We start from the raw sequence: 27,590 nt of genomic DNA on the forward strand, positions 1-27,590 counted from the left end.
TAACAAATTTGACAATACCATCATTTTAGTTATCCTAACATTTTAACTTTTGACTAAACTATGTGGGCATTCAAACCCACAGCTTTTACAACATTTTCTTTAAAGATAGCGTGAGAGAATATTTACACTGATTTGGAGATGGCGGATGATGTAGGTGATGTGAGGTAGATTTATGATTTGAAAAATAATAAGACATATTTTTTAGCTTCTCACATATCCTCGTTTAATCAGCATGTTATTTTAGGTTGATTTATTCAATTTACAAGCTAAAAATAAGGAGAGGTGTGTTATAAAAATCCCTTAGCTTGTTTTTTGTCGTTACCTACTTTCAAGCCATTTGATCAAATTCAATGGTCACTGTTCATTTATTTTAAGCCATTTAATAAAATCAACAATGAATTCCAATCTGTGCTACGCACCGAAGGTAAATCGATTGGGAGAATGGAGAAGTGTTGGAACTTGAAAGAGACGAGAGCCACCGGAAAACTCACAAAATTGGAGAGTAGATGACAGCTCGGACACCAAAAACAAAGTGCCCATTCGATGCCTTTAACTGACTTTATTTACAGTTGAAAATTACACATTCAGCGGCATCCCATGTGTCAATATTTACTGCACGCCCATCTTCATTTAAATTTACTCGGTTAATAAATATTAAAAATAAATACATTGGACGGTTGTGATTTATCCAAGATTTGTATAAATTTGGCTCCCTCCATTTCTCTGCGTTCCCAACCGCCTACAGTCTCGATCCTCACTCATCTTCCTCTGCTTAATTCACAACAACAACAATTTCGATTTCGAATTCACCTTCATCTTCCTCTTTGCCACCAATCTTCTTCTCAGTGTCACTGCCTCTGCTGCCTCCCAACCTCTTACTTTTCCCAGCCTTACTAACTCCACCACCACCGTGTCCTCCAATGACACTGCCGTCACAGTAACGCCGACACTCTCAACCTTTTACTTTGTGGAGGTCCGAATTGGGCTTCCACGGTTCACCGTGACACTGGCTTTCTCTACGTCATCCCCAACAACCTGGGTGCAGTAGGGTAAAGGTGTAGTCTGTTTGGACGTCCCCTCCAATTATATGAACTTCAGCACCCTGATTGTCGGGGTTGACGTAGAGAGAGCCAGTTTCACGGTGAACCATGGAAGCCCAATTCGAACCTCAAGAAAGTAATAGGCCGAGAGTGTCGGCGTAACGGTGACGGCAGTGTCATTGGAAGACATGGTGGTGGTGGGGATAGTAAGGCTGGGGAAAGTAAGAGGTTGGGAGGCAGAGGCAGTGACAGTGAGAAGAAGATTGGTGGCGAAGGGGAGATGAAGGTGAATTTGAATTCCAACTTCTTGTTGCTGTGAATTTAGAAGAGAGAGATTAATGATGATCGAGACAGTAGGCAGTAGGACGTGTGAACGTAGATAAATGGAGGGAGACAAATTTTGTACAAATCTTGGATAAATCACAAACGTCCAATATTTTTGTTTTAAAATGTACTAATTGTTTTGCAACTCCCATGGAAAACTCCATTTACTGTCAAGAATTCAAAAGAACGAACGAAAACGACTTCCCAAGATCTGCCAAACACCGTGATACTTGTACGGCTTTGTATTTTGCTTTTTTTACTGTGCCATTTGACTTAACCTTAACCTGGGTGTGAGCAAAAGAATTTAAATCAACTCACAATCTACATTGCATTCAAATGGAAAACTGAAAGCTTCCACTTTTTATTACTGTCAAGAATATGCAAATCCGAACGACATTCGGGGCACACGTCCTCACAAAAGCAGCGAAACATTACGTTGTTTACCCCTTCGTGGCCTTCGATGTTTAACAGTTAGATACAAACATTCGTACGAGTTATGATTCCAAAAGAGAGAAAACAACTTCCATTTGTTGAATCACATATGATACAGTGAGTCGTGGGCGGTGAGAAAAAACCATACCACCAGAGGAGACGCAAACTTTACGTAGACTGCGGCACCATTACTTCACAGCATCTCGTCATCAAACGTGCTAATCCTCCAAAACTTTTCGAACTCAGCTTCACGCTCTGCTGAGCAGAGGAGCATCCTGCGGTTATTCTATGGTATTTACATCAGAATTCTACGTAAAAGGAACCAATTATCAGAAACGATGCGCAAGTCGCGAGAGAATCAAGCAATTGTTGATCTACATTTGTTGATCTTTCTTCCCGAGTTGATCTCTGACAGTGTATCAAGCATTTGTTGCTATCTCTTCTGAGTTACCTTCCAATGACGTTGTATATATATCCAATTTTTCGACTACTGGACCTTGAGGGCTTCCAAAAAGAGTAGTGAAGATCTGTCTATGGCATTCATCGCAGAAGTACAAGTACGAGAAGTGGCCTTCATTTGGCAGCTTATGCACGTAAGATCCAGGTAAAACCCGTGCTATATAATCAGTCACTGATAGTGGGACTACCATATCATCCATTCCCTGCACATTTTTCATTAGGCATAATGTCATTAACAAAATTCTCGAGCCAAGTTGCACTGACGTTAATGCATGCATTTTGAATGAGAGTAGTTCTAAGTCCTGGGTTAGGAATTTCAGTATATGATATAACTGACCCCGACAAAACCAGCCGCATACAAAAGTAAAATGTCGCAAGATTCATAGTAGAAACACCAGAGCAGCAAACGTTGGATAGGCAATTAAGAAATACGAGGGAAAAATAATAAAATACATTAACCAACCTGCCATATGTGTATCTGGCCTAGAAATCCAGTCAGCATGCATTCTGCCTCACTGTTCCAGAGCCAAGCAAGAAATCCTCTTCGTTGACACTGTTTCTGTGCCTGAAGATCTGCCAGACTAAAACCCCACCGTGATACTTGTAGGACAGCTTCCTCTATGAAGGGTTTGATACTCCCTTGGCGGATCGACTCCTCTATATCCCTTTGCAAATGTTCCTCAACTTTTGGATCTTCAATCAGAATTTCATCCTGCACGTATCAAGAATATGAAAGTTGACACCTTGTGCAATGAATACACCTGAATATGTGTGAAGCGGTACGGAGTGCAGGTTTTAAAAAGTGACTAAAAATATGAAATTGTTAATCTACCAAAGGCAGAAAAAAGCAGTCTTATTATAAACAAAAAAATATACTGGCATGCATGATCATGCCTTGCTTTAAGAGAAATGAGAAACATAGAAATCTGTTTAAAGCTGGCACTGACTGCGGGGAAGAAAAAGGTTTTCAACCTTGCAGGATATTTCATGGATTAGATGACAATGAGCTTACCTTCTTCCCCAGTGAGAGAGACAACCATTTATCAATTCTGTCATGTTTCCCTGATAGGAAGCTTCGGCGATAAAAAGAGGACAGAAATTTTGGAAATCTACGAGCTAAAAAATACATTAATCTCCTTCGTAGAACCCATGGTTCCCAAGTCTTTTTCTTCTCCTCTTTAGTCATACCCGGCTCATAGGGATTAATCATTGGGCCCACCATGGCTGCACCTGCAAGTTCACTCAAGATTCATAACACAGCAAGTTATTCCTGATAAATCTTTAGAAAGTGGTAGAATATAAGGGTGCCCATAAATAAGGTTCGGATTTTGGGTGTTAAATATTATTATGCAAGCATCCACAAAACCCAAATAGAAATTAAACCATGGTCGTAAATTTTCAGAAAACAAGTAATATACCTGCAACTCTGTCAGGAATGTATCTGAGAGAAGCCCAAGCATGCATCGTTCTACTTGAGTGGCCCAGCACCCAGAACTTGTCATCAACACCAATAGCATTTGCTAAGTATAGCATATCCAATGCCGATGAGTTAAGATTCCTGCTGGGATGAGGATCACTCTCCCCAAAACCAGGAAGATCATATGCGACCAAGCGGATACCAAACTCTACAAGCAATGATATCTTTATTCCTGGTATACCTTTTGAGAAAAAAGAATAATAAATTGGAGAAGGAGGAAAAAACCAATGTATGATATCTTTATTCCATATACTCTTCAGCAAGAGCATAGATTATGGTTTCCGAGATTCTAACCACCTAAAATAAGTAGCAGTACCAGTGATTTATTTACCTGCAAGTCGAGATGAAAGAAAAGAATGTGGAGCAATCAGTAAAAATCGAGTGCTCTTTGCTGGGACACCTTGTTCATGATAGGCCAATCGTCTCCCGTCTGGAAGTAGTACATGGCTAGCACTAGGAGGATGTATTTGCACTTTCTTCACTGATCGGACCAAGCTGTCATGGTTGGTATTGACATTTATAGCTGCACATGATTAGAAATGTAGACACGTCAGATCATGCTTAAAGCACGAAAGAACACAAATGTATACTGCAGTCCAAATCAAGTTTTGGAGCTCCTACCGAAAAAGCTTTCTTAATTCAAAAGAAAAACAATGACTAATCTAGAAAAACTTTACTAGGACAGTTGAAAGTTAAGAAATAATAATTCCACTACATACAAAAAGGCCGAATAAGAATACCAAAACCACTCCATCGAGGACTGATTCAAGGAATTTTTTTTCTTATATTTATTCATTCCACCAAAACTATCAACATTCAGAAGACTAGTACAGCCTTATCCAGAGGAATACAATCCTTTCCAGCATGGCTCCAGGAATCGTAGAGCACTTCTCTCGTTAACTCCTCGTAAGATTTAATGAAATGCAACAGAGTAAAGTTGCATCACCTAGAAACTATTTAGAGAATGCACAGAGGCGAAAATGGAAACCCCAATGATGAGTATATTTTATATTATATATTTAACCCTATTCTTAGTATATTTTGGTTAATAATTTGGAAGAATTTTGATACTTTGAATTATGTTTCCAATATAGGATTTTCGACTTCCTCTGGAGCAAAACATGGTCAAATGGACGAATTTTGGAGTAATTCCAATTGGAGGACGTTCGTGAGTCACTTAGCTTGATCCTGTCAAAATATCAGTTTTTTTCTACCAAGCGATGATTTTCTGGCAATAAAATAAAGGAGTCATGCGCAATGCTGGAATAGTGACGTTTTGGGCTTAACTTGCGGTTTTGGAGCCCAAGATGACCTCGGATGGGTTTGTGGCCTTCTGGAGATGTGTTCAGAATGTTCTTATCTTTAAAACAAGCTATCTTGGGCCGGATTTGGAGGAGATTTGAGGCTAAAACGTGGCTGAACAGTTTATGTGCAGTTTTTCCTAGGTTAATTAGGAATTTATTTTCTATTTTATGTTATTATTATTTAGTTTCTTAGTGGGAATAAAATACTTTAGGGTTAGGGTTTGTGTTTTAGCTTTGAGGGAGATATAAAAAGGGTTTGGCCGTTCTCATTGTGGAGAGGCTTTTCTTTTATGCAACTTTGTGGGATACAGAGAACTTGGCTAGGGTTCTTGGAGATTTTCTACTTTAAGGTGTTTTCATTCCTTTTATTCTTAATAATATGTTCTATGATTTCAATTATGAATATGCGTAACTAATTCCTTTTGCTAGGGTGAAGCCGTAAGCCTTAGCATAAATATGTGACTTTTATTTAATTGCTTATGATTGATTGCATGCATACTTTGAATTATTGATCACCGTGATTAAAACTATCTAATTGTCTTAATGCCTGATCACCATTAGGATCTTTAGAAAAGTAATTTGATGCAATTTTGGTCGGAAGGTTCCCTGAAATTGATGCTGGCTTCTTGTGATTAATAATTGTAATTTCACTTAAGATGAACACCACGTCTTAAGGGTTGCATGGTTTTTCAAAGGGTTTTCATAAAGCATAATGAGTCTCTCATGTTCAGATTTGATCCGAACGTCCGGACGGGTTGCATGTTAGATATACGTTCTATGTTGAAGGTTCCAAGTAGAATATAAACTAGGAAAACCTAACCTTCAAAGTGGCATGTGTAGATCATAATTAATTGATAAAAATACATAGGATTGCTAGGTGATGGTGAAACCCTAGTGTTTTCTTAATTTGATTTTTCCAAAACAGTTTTATTTTCCTTTCATCTTTAATATTGCATATTAGTTTATTTTTATTAATTAAATTCGTTTTAATTTAAGTAGGTTATAAAACCAATCAACTCAACTTTCTGCTTTACAGTAATTAATTGAAATTTAATTTGTTTCGAATTATTTAATAACCCCTGTGGAGAACGACCTTGCAAGAACCGTTTATACTACAACAACCTTGTCATTCTTGCAAGTAATATAAGAGTTTTTAACCCGATTGCATGTGTGGTAAAATCTCTATCACCCAACATAGCATCGCAGATTGAAAAAAAAGAAAAGAGACTGCTCCGTTTTGAAACCACATTTCCCTTAACAGTCTGCTTACATTTGGAAGGTTCCATGCAAAAATTACTTATGCAATTTTAAGCATCAACTTTCTGCTAACTGAATGACAAGCAGTCCAAATATTATCAAATGTCGCCACTCATGATCCATTGATCAAGCGGGGAAAGACTCGAGCTCAAGAACACGTTGTTCAACCATTGAATAAGGTACATCAAAAGAACAAAACCCGAACACTAACTGAAAAACATTAGGAACAAAAATAGAACACGAAAAATGCGAAAGCTCTATCCAAAAAAAGTATGTAGATCCGTAATAGCTACTCCCAAAACATTTCGAAACAGATCAAAAACTTTAATCACAAAAAAAACACTTGAACAGTAAATTAATAGTCTTATGAGTAACAAATACAAATATTTATGCAATTATCACAATCAAATTAATGCAACAAGTGCATAATCAACAAACATTGAACATTTAACAAATGCAAAACAATATACCTGACAGTGCAAGAATGAACACCAAGAGTATAACCGGCCAAGCGTGAGCCGGATCGCGATCCTCCGGCAAAAACTCATTCAAGTATCTCAATTTCGCAGACGCCTTGGCGCAGGGATTCCGAAGCTTTTGGACAATGTAAGAGTCCTCAGTCAGAACGTTCTGCTCCACAATGTCCTTACAGCCTCTTGCCAAATCCACAAGTATCTCGCCCCAAGCGATCGCGAATCCCTTAATCTGATCCTTGAAGTTCTCCGATTGCTCCAATTCTTCGCGGGAGGCGAAACCAGCATCAAACGAAGCCGTAGAGACTTCGATAGGATCGGCCGCCGCGTATCGTATCCCCGAGTCACTCACCAGACTCGCCAGCTCGTCCCTCCACGAGCTCGATCCTCTCACCTCCGACATTTCTCTGAAATTCGAATAACACAGTCGACAGAGAGTGAGAGTGAGAGCTCAGAATCGTCAATAAGCTTATACATACATACATACATACATACATACATACATACATATATAAATATACATAGAGAGAGAGGAGAGAGAGAGAGAGAGTTGCAGAGGCAATGATGCCAAAACTGTTACTTTCCAAGCGTGAAATTGAAGCTTGGTTTCAACCTAATTTTGCTATAAAAAATAAAAAAAACAAGAAGAAAACCGAACCGACCACCGTTCAAAAACGAATCGGAACCAACACAGAAAAGTGAAAAATAAAATTATAAATATTCAATGCATCAAAAAGCAAAAGCCAAAAGCCAAAAGCACCGCTGCATTGCTCACCTTAGCTCAGCGGCGTTTTAGCTTTTGCTTTCCCCAACACTGAAACCGTTGCTTCTCTGATCTGAATCATTCAGCTTTTTACTGGAATTGACTTATGCACTTCTCGTCGGCCCTTCGCCAACGCTGGTTTTCTGCAAGCACTTCATACGGAAAAGCGTTTTTCGGTGCTTGAGGTTGAAGATGCTTAGTCGAAGACGAGAACCGAGTTTACTTTTGGTGTGAAGTGGAATCGGACGGTCTGGATGTGTCCACGTCATCAGCTGCTATGCCGTGATTTAAACGGCTGGAGACCGGCTCGGGCGGTGTGTGTCGGGCGGCTCTGCCCACGCTGTCTGTCGACCTAGAACTGCCGGTTTTCAGTGTACGTCGCTGGGCCCATGTGACACGGGAATGTTCTTTTTAATTTATTATTCTCTACCGCCAGATAGGTTACATTAATTTAAGCCTGGTTCGATCTTAACCGTTAGTTCCGGTCAATGCATGGTGTTTTCCAAACCGTCTCTTCCAACGGTGTTTATTTGATTAGGTTTGTGAAAGGACGTGAGTGATGACGACAAGCTGATAGCTTTTCTAAGACCATCTTCAAATAAAATGTTAAATTTTAAACACAAAATTTAAATTTGAAGGTTTAGACCATCTCCAACAATGGGTTAAATGCCAAATTTTCCCCTCAAACCCACTTCAACCCAAGCTAAATCTTTAGGCTAAAAGCCAAATGCCAAAGTTGGGCCAAATACCCCTCATGCGAGTGGACTCGCTGGAACTTGGGCCACTCTCGACCCGCCCACACGCGCATGCACCCCACGCACTGGGCCTGCAATGCTTTCCTGACAGGGGTGGGTGACATGCCCCGATCTCGATACTCCCCGAATACCAGGATAGGCACGTGCTGGCCGACACTCGAAGACGACGAAAGCCATTTATTGAGTGCAAATGTTGAAAACAAGGGATAGATAAGACTTATAAATATAAAAGAATAATGAATATGCATTTAAGGAACGTGTTCAGAGCATACAACTAACTAGAATACTAAAAGAAATAATATAAAAGTGAACGAATAAAAGAATGGGTCCTACGTCGAGATGACTCGAAGATGCCGACGCAGAAGTACCTTGACGCCAAGATTGTACGCCTCGATTCTAAGTCCTGAAGGGGACGCAAAACAAACATAAGTGGACCAAGTCGATATATATAATAAAACAGTTATCAACGTATTAACCCCCAGGTTTTATAAAAACACATATATATCATGATAAACATGGGTTTTCCGAAACCTAGTATGCCATGCAATATCACAAATCATAACTTGTATATATAATAATCACTAGTGAATGTCCGATAACCCCCATGCCTCATGCTGGCTCCCCGTCTCTGAACAGACAGTCAGATGAAAATACACTTCAAGCCCCATACCGGCTCCCGTCCCTGTGCTAATAGCCAGAGGAAACACACTCCAGGCCCTATGCCAACACCAAACCATCGCCAAGGACGGAGAGGAATCTATCCCTACGTCCCGTAGCGGAAAGGACCAATAGGTAAGTATAAAATCATTGAACATACATATATTGAAAAGCAACTTCATAGTATAAAGTCATCCATCATCTATACTATGAAGAGGTGTTCTAAATATGTTCTAAATATCATATCTTCATCAATCGGATATTCTATAAGAACATGGGTTATATGAAAAATAGTAATAATTCAAACTAGTCTCAGTAAGCATGTTATCTCATAAAACATAGTCATCGAATCATGTTTTTCATGTATGCATTTCTACTATCAAAACATGCATTTTTAGAAGGGGTCCACTCACAGTACTTAGCCGTTGAAGAGCCACGCAACTAGCGAACTGTGTCTGTCGACATTACATCAATCCTCCCAATCGCGAGTTCCGACCACCACCACACGGTCCACACCAACCTCGTCGTCGAGAACACTACCATCATCCTGCAAATTCCTAGGTAATTTATGAATTAGGGTTTCTGATTTGGGAATTTAGGGTTTTTGGGGCTATGATTGCATAAGCTTTTCGATTGATTATATGGACTGCTGCGATTTGATTACTAGCAGAAACTTGTTTATTGGTTTTGAATTTTATGGATCTGCTTATAGATTGTAGATTTTAAGTTGGTTGGTTAAATTTGCAGAAATTTAAGTTGTTTGGTTAAATACTTTGGTATTTAAATTTGCAGAAAATTTTCGATTTGTTACAATTTTTGAACTAAAATTGGTAATTGAAGCTGCAATCTTAATGCATGTAAGTCAAAGCCGATAGTTAAGAACTTAAGAGTTAAGAGTATTTGATATCCATAGTTTATTGGTTTCGATTTTCAACCCCGAATCGGAACTAAAGGCAATAATGAAAAGTTTGTTTGGATATTTATAAACATATTAGTTATTGCATATGGACCATTCAGCCAAAGGCTCTATTAGTATTGTGTAGTTAAATGGATATCATATTATGTAGTTTTGTTCATTGCATGCTAGTTCTTGTCTGATTTTATTTTTGTTATGTTTTGTCTCTTTGTCCAATTACTAGCAAGCTACGATGAATGGACACGGATACGAACACGAGGATATAACACGATACGACACGGGGATACATCAAATTTCTAAAAACTAAGACACGATACGGCATGGATACGGTAATTTATATAATACATATATATTTAAAAAATATATTTTAAATAACAATAAAAAAAATTAATTACTCAAAATTTAATTTATATTATTCAAACTCTTAAAAAGAAAGAAAGGATGGTAGTGGTGTAAATTCGGTGGGCTATATAGTTTTGGGCTTTAGTCTCATTTAAACCCTAAGATAATAAAATAATAATAATAATGTGGTGTCGTTTTTTACTACATAAACAAACAAACGGCATGTTGACCTAGCAGTCATCTTCTTTGCGAAGCATCCTCCACTAGATCGGGTCGTCTCCGTGCGACGCCTTCCTCCATCAAATTGCGTCATCTTCTTTGCGAGGTGTCCTTCCACCAGATTGCGTCATGGTGCAGATATCCGTATCTAGACAGTCGGATACCTGTATCTAAACCGTCGGATACCCGTATCCATCTGTCAAACGCCGTATCTGTTGATCCAGATACGTATCCAACGCGTATCCGACCGTACCAGAGGCGTATCGTGTCCATTTGCGTATCTGACACGCGATACGCGGCCGATGTGCCGTGTCTGTGCATCGTAGCTAGCAAGAGATTCCGTTTTGGGTGTAGGGCTGTTTTCAGTTGATGGGTTTGTAAAAGGGATACTAAACCAATTTTCCTTAATCTTTTCAAGCAGCCATGGCCGGTGAAACAATTGTTGACGATCAACGCCAACGCACTTTGAAGGCATTGGAACGAAGGTTTGAGGCTGCCCAAGTCGAGCTCGATTTACATCAAAAGAAGACTGTCAAGAGATCAAAAACCGATGAAGCTGGAAAGAAATCACAGATTGCAAGTTCTTCGGCTGTTAATTCTTTACCAAATTTAGCAAATCCATCGGCCTCAAGTTCAACTCCATTTAAGAAAGGTTTGTGAAAATCTTAGTTTCAGATATTTAATTAAATTTTTTTTTTCTGTTATGATTTTGTATATTTATGATTATTTGATTTTTCTCGTCTTTATTCTTAATAGGAGCTTTCACTTTTTCGGGGTATATTAATTCACAAGGTACTGTTTCAGTTTTAGTGAATCGAGGCAAAATTTTTTGGTAGTTTAATTTAAGAGATTAGGATTGAGGTTATATGTTTATTTTGCTTGTATTTGTTATTCAGAGATCGACGAAAGTGGTCCAACATATGCAAAACTAGTTCAATCTGTTGATGAGAATCTGCTGGCAACTAGTGTTGAGGTACTTTTTCGTGAAGTTGAAGCAAAATTTTTGGTTTAAGTCGTTGGTTTAAGATCTAGTTTGTGAAATGCAGGTCTCTGGCGGTAGAAAGGAGAGTAAAGTTGATAAGGTTTTGCACGAGCTTCTTCAGAGTGGAGACTCAGCTCAGAAGTACATGCAAGGATCCAGAAGTAAGAGAATTGACAATTGGATTCTCCTTGATAACTATGTGCAAGGACGTGGCGTTTCAACTGGCTCTAGTGCCAGGGCCCTGCGGATTCATTCCAAGCGTTCTAAAAAGCACATGTCCATGAAACGGCAAAAAAGGACGGGATTGTTTGATTTTCCTAAAGATTTTCATAGGTGAATTGTGTTTCTCAGCATATGTTGCCATTTGTGAATCTGTGATACTTATTTTTCTTCTTCCAACAAGTGAACAATAATAATGATACGCTAGGCAAATTGTTTTTTCTGATCCTGAAGTTACAAGCTTGCGATTCAGAATGGCTTGTTTTTACTGGTTATCATCAATATATTTCTCTTTCAATAACTGGAGAGATGTTTTCCGTGATTGATGATAAGATCTTCACAATTTTTTTGTTACTTGTTATATTTTTCCATCTATGGTTCACTCTCTAATACTTTCCTTTGTTTGAATCACAGCTTTGATAAATTTAAGCCAATGCATGAGATGTGGAAAGGCTATATTATGCAACTCTTTAAAACTACTGGGTGAGTATATCTTTCTCATTGCAGATATCAGAGTTATGTATATTTTTTAATGGTTAATCGTTTCTTTCTTAAGCATCTATAGTTTTGGGGGGCAATATGCTTTGCATTTTGTTAGTCTTCAATGTTGAAAACTAACCACAAGTTTGTTCAATCCCGCAGAAAAAATCAGCTGGCTCAGTGTATTCTTAGTGCAGATCTACATGGTGCTATTATTTCAGGTTTATTTCTTACTTTTTTCGTAACTTTCATTAATAACTGCCCATTCTTGTCCATAATGTAAACATTGTGCATACTGTTTGTTCATTATTCACCTCTAATCATCCTCCAAGCCATATTACGAATTCTTATCACACCAGATAGATCACATATACTATGGCTTCTTGTAATTCCAACATGTTCAAACATCCTAAAATTGAGAACCTTTTATCTCTTTTGTCGATCAAAATTGGGAATTATTTAGGGCTTTAATTCTGCTCCTTTAAGTTATTTTGTTCTTCTCTTATGTGAATGGCTCAAGGATACATTATTCTATATCAAGTTATGAACTTATGTTCAAATGCACGTCCTTTGAACTATCTGGACTCGTTCCTGCACATTGCTTGGCAGTGTCAAATACGCCCTCATCTTCCCTTTTCTCTCTGTCAATACTTACTGTAGTTCCCTGTCTATTTACTGGCAGTTGCCGAGTGTAAAGTAACTTCATACACTGGAGTGAGTGGTATCATGATTCGTGAAACAACAGAAACATTTGGGATAATTACACAGGATGATAAATTCAGAGGTAATTTCAAACCTTTAATTTATTTAGATATTCTTGGTACAACTCGTGTTGATAGAACTTTGAACTGAACCTAAAGTGAACACGTATGTGTTCATGCTATGATTTCTTCTTCTCTCGTGTGTGAATTGATAATGGAATGCTGATGGTTTGATTATCTGTATGGGGCATATTTGCAGTGGTACCCAAAAAGTTTTCTGTGTTTATATTTCAAGTTGATTGCTGGAAGATTACCTTGCACGGGGACAAACTCACTTCAAGAAACTTGGGCTTGTAATTGTTTCAGGTGATCTTCTCCACTATTTATATGGGATATAAGAACATGGCAAGCTATTTGATGACGAATCAATCAACTTTACTACTATCGACGTTGTTTTCATATTCAGTTTACTTGTTAACTTATTCCAGATTTCCAATTGTGGTAAATTGCAGAACAGTTAAGAGTTTAACAATATCATTGACAGTCGTTCGACAATGTTGGTTGTTGGACGAGCGGCTGAGACAGCTTTGGCATTGAACAATCGAGAAGAACTATGATCACAAAAGGAAGGGGAGTGGACTCTTGCAGGTACCTTAACTGCATAAGTGTATAATTAAGGAAAGAAAACCTTAACTGATGTTAAGACCTGATTATGCGCTTGTTTTCATGGTATCGTGGAAAAGACTGGGCCTGAAGATCTGTGTATCCCGAGGAGGTTTGCATGAAAATAAGAAAGAACTGGAATTTTGACATTTTCTTTCTAGCATTTTCATTTTACATTGGAATTCCATTAGTAGTACTTGGGCCTATGTAATGTTTAGTCACTTGTAACTGTATATCATGCTCGATTTCTCATGTTACATACGTTATACTTGAACAATTTTTCCATCTCCTTTATACTAATTATAAATTGGAATACAGCGAGAAAATGCTGTAGATGACTTCAGAGCTGGGAAAACATGGGTTTTAATTGCCACTGATGTTATTGCTCGGGGTATGGATTTCAAAGGTGTCAACTGTGTAAGTAATTATGATTTTCCAGATTCTGCAGCTGCGTACATTCACAGGATTGGTATGTCTCCCCATCCCTATGATTGTAATGTATGTACATGAAATATGGAATGTGTTAAATTTACAACGGTCAGTAGTTTCTTTCAGAAAAGAATTCTATAGAAGACATATCATATATGGTTTATGAGAATGTATTAATAGAAAATTTGGTAGATGATTAATTTGGAAAGCTATCGAACAAATATGATACTTTTTGGGTTTGTTCCGTAAGACTTATTTGTTGGTTCAACCATCACTTCATAATTTGTAGAATTTATTTATCAAATAGAAGTACTTCTCTTGTTTTATGTAGTAGTCACTTGATTGTATCACTTTTTCCCGAGACAAGCGGTGCAAGGCTACTTCACGTTATTGCTACAACTATTTGAATTTGTTTTTGGGGAATTATTTTACGGTGCCACTGAATCTGTTTGTAATTTTTCTGTGAAGGTCGGTGCGGACGAGCAGGGAGGAGTGGAGAAGCTATTACTTTCTACACAGAGGAAGATATTCCATATCTTCGGAATATAGCTAATGTGATGTCAACATCAGGTTGTGAAGTTCCGTCTTGGATCATGGCCTTGCGCAAACAGAAGTGGAAAAAGCACCGACCCCGAAGAGAATCGATATCAACCCAACCGAAAGATGAGAAAGAGTGAAGCAATTGTCATATCGTCGACCGGATTTTGCAATTTTGAATTGGAAGTACTCAAAGCAACCATTTGTTATGGATCAATTATATTTACAAATTGAAGAGTTTGGGATGCTGTACGGATCGAAATGTACAAGATATTTACAAATTGATGTCGAAAACAAATTAACATCTATTTCATTCAATTTATGAAACAACTCAAAGCTCCTTTATCATGAGTATAGCCATCAATAAGCTGTTCATGATTTAGTAACCCAGTTTGAACGTTGGGAATGCGAGGGAAAATGACGACTTGCATCCATCTGAATGGTCCAAGTTAGTTTCAGAAGTCCATAACTGTTCACAAGTCCAAGCTAATGTGATCTTTTGTAGTCAAATGTATGCCCCTGCCGTCTAAAACTTGACAAGAAAGCATCCTCCTTTAAAGGTAGCTTGTCCTTTGGGTGCAAGTACCCAACACGAGCGAAAATTGTCAATTCAACAGCTGTAGAAGAACCAATACAAGCGAAAATTATCGATTCAACCGGGCAAAAGAATGCAAGTCTTTGTGGACTTGTAACTCCAATGATAACTAGGGCTGGAAAAAAATCCCAAAAATCCCAAACCAAACCGAAAAAATCCCGATCCCAAACCAAAAAAATCCCAAACCAAAATTCCCGAAAATTTCGGTATGTCATCCCAAACCAAACCGAAATTTTCGGTATGGGATTCGGGATTACATCTCCATTTTTTCAGTATTCCCATACCGAATAGAAATAAATATTATATATATATATTATTTTTTAATTATAAGAGAATTATTTTTTTAATTAATGGTATTGGTAGCCACTAGTGTGATTAATCTTTGTCTCAACTAAATAACTAATGTTTGTTTGTTCAATTTGTTTGTTTCTATATTCCAGTTGTCTCAACTAATGTGATTAATCTTTGGATATTAGTTTCCTGCATACCTAGCCACTAGTGTGATTAATCTTTGGATATTAGTTTCCTGCATACCTAGCCACTAGTGTGATTAATATGTGGATATTAGTTTCCTGCATACCTAGGCAAATCAAGGAAACAAAGGAGCAAAGACCATTATGTATGCATGAACATATCAGTATACATATATTGTATATATATACACGGACAAGGTGGGTACAGGGCATGCAATTAGTTGAGCTCAAATTTTTTTCTTTTGTTTTCGAGTACACAATATAGTTGTTCTTTCAGACATGGGCGCCGCCAAAATTTTCATTTAATTACAACTATGTGGAGGAGGAATCAAAGTTGGAATGTGGGGTGAGATGGCATTAGCCCAAAAACTTTGTGCACAAATGGGTAGTGGGTAGATTGAAACTTAATTTTAGCTCAAAAACATAATATGTCAAATTTTAGCCCAAAAACATAATATGTCAAATTTTAGTCCAAAAGCCCAAAAACATTTCGGGATTCCCGATTTGTCCCGAAATCCCGAAATTATTTCGGGATTCCCGAAAATTGGGATTCCCGAAAATTTGGTTTGGAATTGGTATTGAATTTGGGATTCCCAAAAATTTCGGTTTGGGAATCGGGACAAGGGTTTCGGTATGGGATCCCATACCGAACCACCCCTAATGATAACTTTACCTGCTGGAGTTCAAATCCGGTCACCTCATCAAGTATCGTTTTGCAGTTCATAGTTTTATGCCTTCAACTTTGCGAACGAGAAAAGTTTTCCTCTTGATATGCAGACTTAGAGTAGACATTGTATGGTTGAAACTTGAAACTGCCGCTGCGTACTACCCTGGTGCTGCAGGTCTGACCGCTGCCTTCTTATCCAACTGCTTCAGTCAATGTTAAGGGTCTTAACGCTCTCTACTGCTGTGCAGCCTTAACCAGTCCCTAAGGTGAGGGCTGTGCCGCCCTGCCTTTCAATCGAAATGCAGTTTAGCATTTCTTGGGGTCTTAGATCACGACTGACTGATGCTATCTTTTTTAGACTAGGAACGTTCAGAAGATCCTGGTATCCACTTCCTCTTGTTCCGGAAACAATAATTCGACGTTGTTACTTAAAGCCTATGCCTGAAGTAGGTCATAACCATCATCCAGCATCTGCAGCCACAACTCCTCTAGCATTGCATATATTTTACCTCTCTCAGGATGCAGGCAATCTTCAACAAAAAATACATGGGCCCTATCCTTAACCTCAATCCAGCTCTGCCCTGGGACTTTCCTGACGTCCCTTTCTCTCATCAAGTTCCTCAACCTGGCAACATCATCCCAATTGCCAGAAGAAGCATGGATGTTGCAAAGCAGCACGAGAGCAGCAGAATGGGAAGGATCTAATTTTAGTATATTCTCTGCTGCCTGTTTTCCAATCTCAATGTTCCCACGGGTTCTGCAGGCAGCAAGTAGAGTCATCCATACCAGAACGTCAGGTTCAAATGCCATTTGCTTGATGAATGACTCTGCTTCATGTAAGCATCCGGAACGAGCAAGTAAGTCAACCATACAAGAACAATGCTCTATCGTCGGTACAATCCCATGCTCGGATTCCATGGTTTTATATATTTTCCATCCTTCTTCTACCAGTCCAATATGACTGCAAGCAGTAAGGACACCCACCAGTGTAACTTCATTGGGTTTTATGCCCAATTCCGTCATTCTTTTGAAAAGGTCAAGAGCTTCCTCTCCATATCCAAACTGAGCATAACCCACGATTAAACTACTCCACGAGACAACATCTGGATCCTCCATCCAGCCGAAGAGCTTTTGCGCACTTCCAATTGATCCGCACTTTGTATACATGTCAATTAATCCATTGCTGACAGTAACATCAAGCACAATCCCACTTTTTACAGTAAAGCAATGAATCTGATTCCCAACCTCTAGAGATGATATATTTGCACATGCTCCAATCAAATTACCCAAAGTAATATGATCAGGTGTAGTTTCAGAAATATGCATTAAATTTAGTAATCTGAAAACCTCCCCGGCCTGGTTGTGCTGCATGCACGCACTAATAATAGCATTCCAAGTAACTAAATCAGCGTCATTTCTCATATCTTCAAACACAAGAAATGCATCATAGAGATTTGAACACTTAGCATACATGGTTAGCAAACTGTTGCATACAATAACGGTAAAATCAAAGGCCCTCTTGATAATGTAGGAGTGGATCTGCTCACCCTGATAGAGTGTTGAAGGGCTTGTGCAAGCAGTTAGTATGGGGAGAACACTAACTTCGTCGGGGATCAGTCCCTTATGCCGCATCTGAGAAAAGAATGATAATGCTTCATTAGAATCTCCAGCATTCGAAAACCCGGAAATAATTGCATTCCAGGACACTAAATCGGGCCTGTCTATCTGATAAAACACTGTTCTTGCAGATTCCAATTGCCCACATTTTGCATACATGTCACAAAGGGAGCATCCAGCAAAGATGTCTCTCCCCAAACCAAATTTTATGCACATCCCATGTATCTGCTTTCCATATTCAGGTTCAAGAAGGCCGCCACACGCACTGAAAGCACTCCCAAATATAAACTCATTCGGCCGGTAAGCACCCTGAAAGAGCATGTCTTTGAAGTGATCCAAAGCTTCTTTTTCATAACCAAGCTGGGAAAACCCTGCAATCATCGAACCCCAAGAAATCAAGTCCTTTGTTGGAACACGAGAAAAGACATCAAAAGCATCTGCAATCAGACCGAACTTCGCGTACATTGAAGTAAGGGCATTCTGTGCTATAGGGTGAGAACCAGTTTCTGATTTAACAACATGGGCATGCAGCTGTCTCCCCAGCAGTTCATTCCGCAAACCCGAACAAGCTTTTAGGACACTTCCAAAGGTGAAGTGATCAGGAACACAACCTGCCCTCAGCATTTGGAAATACAATTCAATGGCTTTATCCTCTTGACTATTCTGAGAGTACCCAGAAATCAGTGAAGTCCAAGAAACAACATTTCTTTCAGGCATTGCATCGAAAACCTTGCGTGCTTCCGCGAACGACCCACATTTTCCATACATGTTGAGAACATGATTCTGAAAAACAATGTCCGGCTGGTAATTGGATGCCAAAATATGGCCATGGATTCTCCGGCCGTATTCGAGAGACCTCAAAGACGAGCAAGCATAAACCAAATTTGTGTAAGTGCTGGGAAATATTGGGAAGTTCGTTTGACCTTGTAAAAACTCAAATGCTTCAATGGCTTCTCTGTAAAGCTTTTGCTTGCACAAGGAGATTATGTAGTTGTTGCTAAACTGTTCGTTGTTGAAGTTTGGTAAAAGAGATGGAGGTTGACTTGGTTGACTCTTATGGAATGTCAACGGTAGTGGGGATTTTAATCTTTTCATCGTGGTCAGAGGAGAGAGATTTCTCCCGTTTGTTTTTGGCTTATGATGTTCGTTCGTCTCATCTGCCGCTCTTCTGTTTGAAAGAACAATGATTTTCGCACATCACTCAAACTCAGGAAGGATTTTAGAATAAAGGAATTATTTCCATTCAAGTATGCCTTCTCATATGTTACATCATAATACTAGCAACTCCACCCAAAAAAACCAAGTTGGGCAAGAGTCCATTCAATCCACCCATATAAATAGCAATTGACTGTAATGAATAGTGATTGACAAAGTGTATCTCCACCCCTAAATTAGTTAACCTAATCAATTCCTATTAAAATGTTATTAATTTTTGTTATAAAATAATAATTCTATTTTTAATTTCTGACATTTTCTTTATTTATAAAAAAAATATTATTAATTTCTGACATTTTATTTATTAATTTTTTTTATAAAGTTTTTTGGTTGAAAAACCTGAACCTTAATATGAAAATTGAACGGTCTAAATTGTCCCACGTCACTAGCCATTAGGTTTTGAATTTCAAAAAATTTTTACTCTTGGAAATCCAACCGCCACGCATCCCCACACCCAGTATCCTGTAGTGGGCCTGTATGGCGACCCCCCCCCTCTGCGAGCTGTCGGCAATGTGCACCCACACGAGCATGTTTTCCAACGCGTCTGACGCAAAAAAAAAAAAAAAGGAGTTCACGTGGCTGAGGTCAACCAGACGTCAGATGGCCCGATTTCTTGCTCAATCCATTATGTGTTGGGCTCAAAGCTGGCCTCCACTTTGGCCAGCCTATTAGGTGGGGTGGAGTGGGTTTTTGGTGGGCTAGGCTGGAAAAGTGGACTTTGGGTCAACTCATTTGGTAGAGGTGGACTTGCTCTTAAGTGATTCATCTTTGTCTAGTCTTGTCATAATCTACTATGCTTCTACACGTTTCCATCTAATCTATTGTTGGGTCAGTATTGATACTTAAGCTCTTTCAAGTCATCATATCTTCTCCATGAATCTTGTTCATCCCAAAACAAAAGCTCGTGTTCATGATGCCATGTGTCGTGCAGGTATACATTTTGGGCAATATTTACTCCGTAGATACGGGCAAGCCATTTGTCTGAGAATGAGGCACGAAATCCATCGTTCTGGATTATCATGGTGGTGATTATGTAAAACTATCAGGATTGGAAGAATGATATGGCTCTAGAATTCACTTCGCCGACATTGATGATTGTTGGGCAAGTAATTTGTTATCCGTCTTCTAAAATTTCGAAAAAAAATGAAAAGAAAAGAGATTTACTACCCTTGCGTGACTTTCCTAAATGCCAAATTAGAGTTTTATTTCTTGTCAAGGCTTCAGCCTTTCCATGTTCGAGCTGCTCCTATACATACCGGTAAGTGTCATATGGTTGGGTTTCATATAAATATTTTTGGCCTCAAGTACAAAAGAAAGTGGATGGCGTTATAGGCATGAGCGGAGGTTGCAAGGACTAAGAGAGATGAGATGTAGGAGGGAGGCTGAGAGAGATGAGGAGGCCAGGATTCTGGTGTTAGATTCATCATATATGGTCCTGTTCGATTTTTAGGTAGAAAAAATGGAGAACCAAATAATTTTAAGCTAAAATTGACCACTTCTAAGAGAAAACTAATGAAAATGGCCTCATCACAAAACTAATTTTTAATGAAAACTCTTGATGAACTTTTATTAATAATAATGATAATAGACGGTTGCAATATTGTCATTTTCTGAAGTTTTGTGGCACTGATGACTGTTTCTTAAGAAACAGTTATGAATAAATAACTGTCATCAAATTTCAACTTGTTTATAATATTGTCATTGTTCTCAACTTCAACTTATTTATGATGCTGTCATTACCTCCAAATTAATTTTAACTTATTTATGATATTGCAATCACCCGCTGTTTTTGGCCTTATTATTTAACAAAATTTAATTAAGTGCTTTTCACTAAAAATTAGTTTTGTGAAGCCCTTTTGAAGAAAGTTGACGTTCTACAACAAAATAAATTAGCAATATGGAGAGTAACCTAACTTACTCTTAATTGTTCGTACAAGGTATCTCCTCCTATCAATGTGAGACTGATTATCAACACATTTTCATTAAAAATATTTAAATAAAAAATTAATTACATCTATGTGTAACATCCCACATCGCCCAGGGGAGTGAATCCTGTAAGCCTTATATGTATATTCTCATATCTACTTAGCATGAGGTCTTTTGGAAGCTCACCGGCTTCGGGTTCCATCGGAACTTCAAAGTTAAGCGAGTTTGCGCGAGAGCATTCCCAGGATGGGTAACTTACTGAGAAGTTCTCGTGTGAGTTCCCAGAAACAAAACCGTGAGGGTGTGGTAGGGACCCACAGTAGAGTCGAACTTGAGATGTGGTGGGGGCCCAAACCGGAATATGACATATGCCTTCTGAAATTTAATTTAAATCTCACTCAGAAAAACATTCACTCTTTCAAATTTTAAATATATCTTCCAAAAGTTTATTAACCACCAAAAAAAAAAATTTTCCAGTTTGAAGCCTTTTCAATGGTACTCAATGTGTGGTGACATCAATGTTTGTTGCCTTGGACCAAAATATAAGGAATGAGATGATGTGTCAGTTTAATGGCTCCTTCAAGTATCAGGAACGGGGTACGTGGTAGAATTTTCATATCTAATTTTAAGCTTAATAAGAGGCCCTTGAGCAATTGAGTTTTGCTTTCATTCGACAATCATCAGCTTTACATATGATTTTTGAACATTATGGTGAAACTCAAAATTCTTACGACTCATAACATCACGTTTATTTTGGCTGTTATGTGTGTACAACATGTTCTTGTTAATCTTGCGGAAGAAAGACTTGTATAGAATGAATTACAGTTTTATTGTGGCGTTTCATGCTAATGAAACAAACATGTGTAAATTGTTGTTCATGTATCTTTATTTCATTAACAGAATGCTAAAGTACGTAGTAGTGTGCCTTTGTGTTGATGATCATCAAATAGAATAAAGTAGGATGAAAATAACACAATTACGTTAGAGATACTTGTGGATGCAAATTTTGTACACGGCTAATTTGAAGAAATTCTACTTATAAGAGAACAAACACCATTAGCCTAATTGACAAACACCCTTAAAAAAGGGAGGGTGTCTGCCAACAATCTTCCAATGCCTAAGTCAAAAAAGTAGTAGAACATACTAGGCAATCCTTAATGATACACGACAGTCTCTGCAATCCTGCCATCTAGCAGTTCTGAAGATCCCTGTTGGTAAATGTGCAATTTCCAGACATCTAAGAAAAGGCTGTGGAGAGTTAGTGAGCTTATAATATATGTCATGGGCAACCCGTAAAGCCCATGGCCTACACCATGGGTGGCCCGGAAACTCCATGGTGCATTAGTGCCATAAAAGCCCAACTACCTTAGGCCAGACTATGTCCTATTCCCTTAGGTAATTATGTGGTCTACTCCTAACGTCAAGGTAAAAACCGTCATAGTGAGCATATTGTCTGTGCGTCCTCCTCCAATTTGAAGTGATTAATTTATGTCTCCACAATACGTACACAAATAAAACCGATTACAATCTTTAATTAAATAGTGGAGATAACTTACCCACTAATTCTATCTTTAAGTAAAATTTAAACATGTTCTATTTGAGTGTATTTATCCTTATTTAAATGGCTTAGGGACTCTGAAAATTCTTGCCCTTTGATCCCCTTTCATGTTCTCTGTTCTTTTTTTCTTTTTCTTTTTTTTTTGTTCCTTTCTTTATATATAATTTGGTTGACTCCAAATTACAAAACAAACCCTAGCAATCGGTTGAATTTTGATGCCAATTAGTTGATGTGTTTCTATCCCAACAACAATTTGGTGCAAAGACAGCAACTAAAGTTTCCGATTTCTTTCCAACTCGTTTTTACTTGAAGCAACAACCTAAAAAAGCAAATTCCTCACCTAAAGAAACACCTCAAAACAAAAACAAATGCGCTTTTGAGTTTGCCAGTACCATTCATAACCAAGTTAGCTAGCTCCTTCTCTTTTTTTGTAAGAAATTTACTCCTTTTGTTCGTAAAAACAAAACTGATATAAAATTTTACACATAGATTCCGACATCATATATTATACTGACCAAAACCCACCGAAACTCAGTAACCCTAATACCAAATTTAATAGCTTTTTCCAAAGAAATGGGGACCACAGAAAGAACAAAGAAGAGGGCTCAATTATGGAAGAAAGCAGCGGTCCATTTTGCTTTGTGTTTTGTTATGGGGTTCTTCTCAGGCTTTGCTCCAACGGGTAAGGCTTCACTTTCCGCTAGAACCGCTGCCGTGGTTTCCTCCAATAAACCACAGCACTTTCCGTTGCAGTCAGTAGAACCACCGCAAGAAGTACCGGATGCTATTAATAGAAGTTTGATAGCTACAGAGGCACAGAATGTGTCAATGGCGGCAGCAGCAGAACCTGCAAGGCATAAAAAGTACTCCGAAAACACGAGGTTCATGTCACAACATGAAGAAGTGGAAGAAGAGAAAGAACCCGAGGTGATGACACCGAGAAGGTTCATAATCATAGTCACTGCAACAGCAACAAGCACGAAAGACATTAAGTTTAAAAGTGTGTTTTTGAGAAGACTGGCCAATACTTTAAGGTTGGTTCCTCAGCCGTTGCTTTGGGTTGTGGTGGCGCCGAAAACGGAGACGAATGAAGTGTCTGAATTGCTGAGGGGAACGGGGATTATGTACCGGCATTTGGTTTCGAGAAAGAATTTCACAGACGCAGAAGCTGAAAGGGATCGCCAGAGGAACATTGCTCTTAAGCATGTTCGAAGGAGCTTATTGCTTATTTTAGAACCCACTATGTAATTAGCAGTTCCTCCCTTAGTTGTAGTTGTGGAAGCCGGGTCTTTTTATTTCGTATTGTACCTATTGGTATTCCTTGCTTCTTTCAGAACCTTGGCCCTGGCTTCTTTACATTGTTTGAATTGCTCCTGTTTACCAAACAATTGGGTAGCAAAGGACCAAGGCCCATCAATTTCTGCACCAGTTCCGGAAGAGCAAAGAAAAAGGGGCCCAAGAATTGCGCTTTGGGAACATGCAAAGAAAGAGGCTCAGGAAGAGGAACCTCTGACCCAGATCAAGAAGGGAACTCTATCCTTAAGCCTAGTCTTTCACCATTCAAAGTACTACCTCTGCCTTCCCTTTCTATAACATACCTGGGGTGCCCTCCTTACCAATCTAATCAAAGCCCTACAGTAATGTTTCATCTGTTACTTAGAATTACAAAATTAACCTTAGATCAGCAGCAAATATGTGCCAGCAGGCTGTGGTTCATTCCTTTCACCCTTCTTTGCAGCCAAAGTTGGGTTATTTAGAATTGCGAAATTTGTTACTTTTTTTTTTCTTTAGGCATATATGTGTCAAAATGTTCGTCCTGTCACTGATCTTTTAACCGTAGCCATGGTTTAAACCCTGTATATACCTGAGCCTTGAGGTTAGCTGAGTAGCATCCAATACTCAATTATAATTTTGGAGAGCTTGTGGGTGCCTAGTACAAAATTGGTTATCTGTTCTAGGTCCTTTGATTTTCACAAGAGATTTCTTCATTGGCGTAAATGACAGGAAGCTCAACTAGTGCTGGCATGTTTCCTATTGTCGGTTTTCAGTAGCTTAAGCTGTGTTATACAGTGAATTTTCCAAGTCTTGATATTGTGCTCAGAAGTTCATATTTTCGTCAAAATTTCAAACTTTTACGCCTGACATGAGCTCAACCCATGCACACTTGGTCCTGCTCAATTAGAGCAAGTCTTGAGCTGTAAGACCGAGAAAAAGTGCAAGCTGTGGGATACTGTTTTATTATCCTTTTGCTTATATCCTCTATACGTGATGTTCGTGTATATATATTTTGTATTTTTCTCAGGGAGACTACTCCTAAAGACAAAATCCGGGAAGCACATCGGAGGGTGATGGTTGCTAACCATCCGGATGCAGGGGGTAGTCATTACCTTGCATCCAAAATTAACGAAGCTAAAGAAATGATGCTTGGAAGAACCAAGGGCACCGGCTCTGCATTTTAATTGTATTAACTTGTCCTTTCCGTTGCATCAATGCCATTCTTGCGAAGGTTTCACATAGTGAGTTTTAGGAGTGTTATCTTTGTTTCGGATCAATAATTTTCGGCGTATATGAACAATTCTGTAGCAGTGAAATTATAATTTGAGGATCCTGTAGTTGGTTCTAATTGGAACTCTTGTACGTTTAATTTCGTGTGAAAATTCTGTAGCAGTGAAGTCATATTTCTGGGATCTTTGCTAGTTTGCTTTGCTCCTCAAAACTCGAACTCCCCCATACGACACGTATTTTTTTGCTGTGACACGCCTGTCAATATAATTTTCTTTCCTAAACAATCTATTTAATACGGAAAATAAGTTGTGGAAAAGACTACAAACCCTCGTCTTTACTAAAGGCCAAACAACCATAACGTTGGGATACTTTCTACTCTTAACTATTTTTCTTTGTAATTTTGGGGTACTTGTTGTCTTTTAGGATCCGTCAATGCATATGAGTCTCATATCTACTAGAAAGATGGTGCAAGTGATAATATAAATGTGTGTTACTTTTTTATTTATAATCATTTTCCTTGTGTGTAGAATGAAAAATTGGGCGTAAAAATCATTTCTTGTTGATTACACACCTAGGAGTCAATTTTAAAGAGAGTGAGGTAGAATATTTGAGTGATTCGGGGATGGTGGATGATGTGTTGGAGATTTGTGATTTGGGAATTAATAAACACATTTTTAGCTTGCCACACATCTTTGTTAATCAGTATGTTGTTTCAGTTTGTTTTATCCAATCCAAAGGTCAAAAATAAAGAAAAAGTGTGTGAAAGCCAAATAAGGTTTGTGATAATCTCCTTCGTTGCAATTTTTCTTCGTTACCTACAGGCATTGAGAGCCGATGTTTTTGAGCCGTTAGACCAAATCTAATGGTCACTGTTCATTTGTTTTTTAGCCTTTGAATACAATTCACTAGTGAATTACGATCTGTGTTGGTAGGCACCGAAGAATACAATTCACTAATGAATCGAGAAGTGTTAGAAAAGACGAGAGCCACCAAAAAAGGCCCAAAATTGGCAGCACCATATTGGAGACTAGATGATAGCTCAGACACCGAAAACAGAACGCCCATGTGATGCCTTTAACTGACTTTATTTACTCTTGAAAATTGCACATTGAGCATCAACCCATGTGTGAATATTTACTGCACGTCCATCTGCATTTAACTTAACTCGGTCAAAAAGAAAAAATACGGGATGGCTGTTATTCATCCAAAATTTGTATAAATTTGGCTCCCTCCATTTCTCTGCACTCACACATTCTACTGCCACTACCTTCCTTCTCCATCATCTTCTTCTTCTAAACTCACAACAACAACAACAAATTCGAATCCAGATTCTCGATCAATATGACGACGACCTCCATTCTGTTCCCAATCTTGATCACCTTCCTCTTCCTTTTCACCACCATCACTGCCTCCCAACCCATTACTTTCCCCACCCTTACCATCCACACTACCAGTGTCCTCCAATGACACCACCGTTGCCGTTACGCCGACACTTTCAGCCTCTTACTTTGTGGAGGCCCAAATTGGGCTTCCACGGTTTCTCGTCAAACTGGCTCTGTCTACATCAATCCCAACAACCTGGGTGCAATGGGTTGAATGTGTAGTCAGTCTGTTTGGACGTCCCCTCCAAATATACGAACTTCAACCCTTCCGATGGTTTTCAACTTGTTGCCGGGGACGATGCCAATTATTGCGTCCCCCCTGTTGCCAAAACAGCCACATCTGCAGACCCGTGTTGGTACGACCTTGGCTTCAGCCAAGGGATCTTGGGGATTGACACCTTCTCATTGGTGTCGCGGCCATCCACAACCAGTCGACTGCCGTCCTTGAAGATAAACCACTTTTTATCTTCGGGCTGGGTAAACAAAACCTCATCGGTTTTGGCGCGCACAGTTCCATAGTCGGACAGCTTGGCCTCGGAAAGGGCCACCCTTCTTCCACCCTCTCACAGCTCAACATCAGCCGCTTCTCCTACTGCCTTCCGCTCTCCAATTCCAACCCCCAAAACACGAATGCAACCCTCGAGTTCGGCCCCAAAGCCGGACTAACTACTGCTTACTACTACAATACCCCGATTATTGAAGGACCCCCCGACCACCCCTTCGACTATTACCTTAACCTCACAGCAATTGCCGTCGACAACGTATCAGTTTACACACCTTCAGAACGGAGAGAAGGAGGGGAACCGGGATTTGTAATTGACGTGGGAGCCACGGTCACCGTCTTGTACAAGGAGGCTTACATCCCGATGAAAAACGCTGTGATGGAATATCTTTCCAGTCACTTCGGACTGTACCCGGTTTACCCCTCCCCACCTGAGTACGATCCTCCAGCTTATGAGCTCTGTTATTACTACGAGGATCTTGAGTCCCTCACCACCCTCACCTACCCGAACATTTCCTTCCATTTCGAAGGAGGAGCGGTGTTGCAGCTGCCAGAATCCCAAGCCTTCCACAACTTTGTGGATGAGCTTCAAACGGGCTTGGTAATGATCCCCAGGACTGGGACAGAACCAAGCCGGCTGGGTGCACCACAGCAAAGAGGGTGGAGATTCACGTACGATCTCCTCCATTCGGAGCTGTCTTTCGCTCCAAATGGGTGTTGA

General features: G+C 39.1%; 5 protein-coding genes across 7 annotated transcripts; 3 read left to right on the forward strand and 2 right to left on the reverse strand.

Annotated features, from left to right (window-relative positions):
- Window positions 1–1,703: 1,703 nt before the first annotated feature.
- On the reverse strand, window positions 1,704–7,731 carry LOC137745893 (uncharacterized). The gene is made up of 7 exons (XM_068485926.1): window positions 7,542–7,731; window positions 6,764–7,173; window positions 4,064–4,255; window positions 3,674–3,913; window positions 3,268–3,485; window positions 2,719–2,967; window positions 1,704–2,458 (listed from the first exon to the last, which is right to left on the reverse strand). The coding sequence occupies exons 2-7, from the start codon at window positions 7,167–7,169 to the stop codon at window positions 2,216–2,218; spliced, it is 1,548 nt and encodes a 515-aa protein (XP_068342027.1). The 5' UTR covers window positions 7,170–7,173; window positions 7,542–7,731; the 3' UTR covers window positions 1,704–2,215.
- A 1,664-nt stretch (window positions 7,732–9,395) lies between these two features.
- LOC137745643 (ribonuclease MRP protein subunit POP4-like) lies at window positions 9,396–14,780 on the forward strand. 3 transcript variants are annotated; one of them, XM_068485630.1, is made up of 12 exons: window positions 9,396–9,502; window positions 10,840–11,070; window positions 11,175–11,210; window positions 11,315–11,391; window positions 11,465–11,733; window positions 12,034–12,102; window positions 12,262–12,320; window positions 12,782–12,883; window positions 13,060–13,166; window positions 13,313–13,448; window positions 13,782–13,932; window positions 14,361–14,780. In XM_068485630.1, exons 2-9 carry the CDS (start codon window positions 10,842–10,844, stop codon window positions 13,155–13,157), a joined length of 939 nt encoding a protein of 312 aa, XP_068341731.1. In that variant the 5' UTR covers window positions 9,396–9,502; window positions 10,840–10,841; the 3' UTR covers window positions 13,158–13,166; window positions 13,313–13,448; window positions 13,782–13,932; window positions 14,361–14,780. The 3 variants fall into 3 exon arrangements, with proteins under 3 accessions (XP_068341731.1, XP_068341732.1, XP_068341733.1); XM_068485631.1 differs by lacking the exon at window positions 9,396–9,502 and having other exon boundaries at window positions 10,462–11,070; window positions 13,318–13,448; XM_068485632.1 differs by lacking the exon at window positions 9,396–9,502 and having other exon boundaries at window positions 10,462–11,070; window positions 13,345–13,448.
- A 1,592-nt stretch (window positions 14,781–16,372) lies between these two features.
- On the reverse strand, window positions 16,373–19,012 carry LOC137744064 (pentatricopeptide repeat-containing protein At3g53360, mitochondrial-like). Its single transcript, XM_068483926.1, has one exon. It carries the CDS (start codon window positions 18,874–18,876, stop codon window positions 16,600–16,602), a length of 2,277 nt encoding a protein of 758 aa, XP_068340027.1. The 5' UTR covers window positions 18,877–19,012; the 3' UTR covers window positions 16,373–16,599.
- Window positions 19,013–23,053: 4,041 nt separating this feature from the next.
- LOC137744420 (beta-1,4-xylosyltransferase IRX9-like) lies at window positions 23,054–24,939 on the forward strand. Its single transcript, XM_068484236.1, has 2 exons — window positions 23,054–23,724; window positions 24,783–24,939. The coding sequence occupies exons 1-2, from the start codon at window positions 23,054–23,056 to the stop codon at window positions 24,937–24,939; spliced, it is 828 nt and encodes a 275-aa protein (XP_068340337.1).
- A 1,726-nt stretch (window positions 24,940–26,665) lies between these two features.
- On the forward strand, window positions 26,666–27,590 carry LOC137744421 (aspartyl protease AED1-like). Its single transcript, XM_068484238.1, has 2 exons — window positions 26,666–26,775; window positions 26,879–27,590. Exons 1-2 carry the CDS (start codon window positions 26,666–26,668, stop codon window positions 27,588–27,590), a joined length of 822 nt encoding a protein of 273 aa, XP_068340339.1.

Source organism: Pyrus communis, chromosome 9 (genome assembly GCF_963583255.1).
Source record: "Pyrus communis chromosome 9, drPyrComm1.1, whole genome shotgun sequence".
NCBI lineage: Eukaryota > Viridiplantae > Streptophyta > Magnoliopsida > Rosales > Rosaceae > Pyrus > Pyrus communis.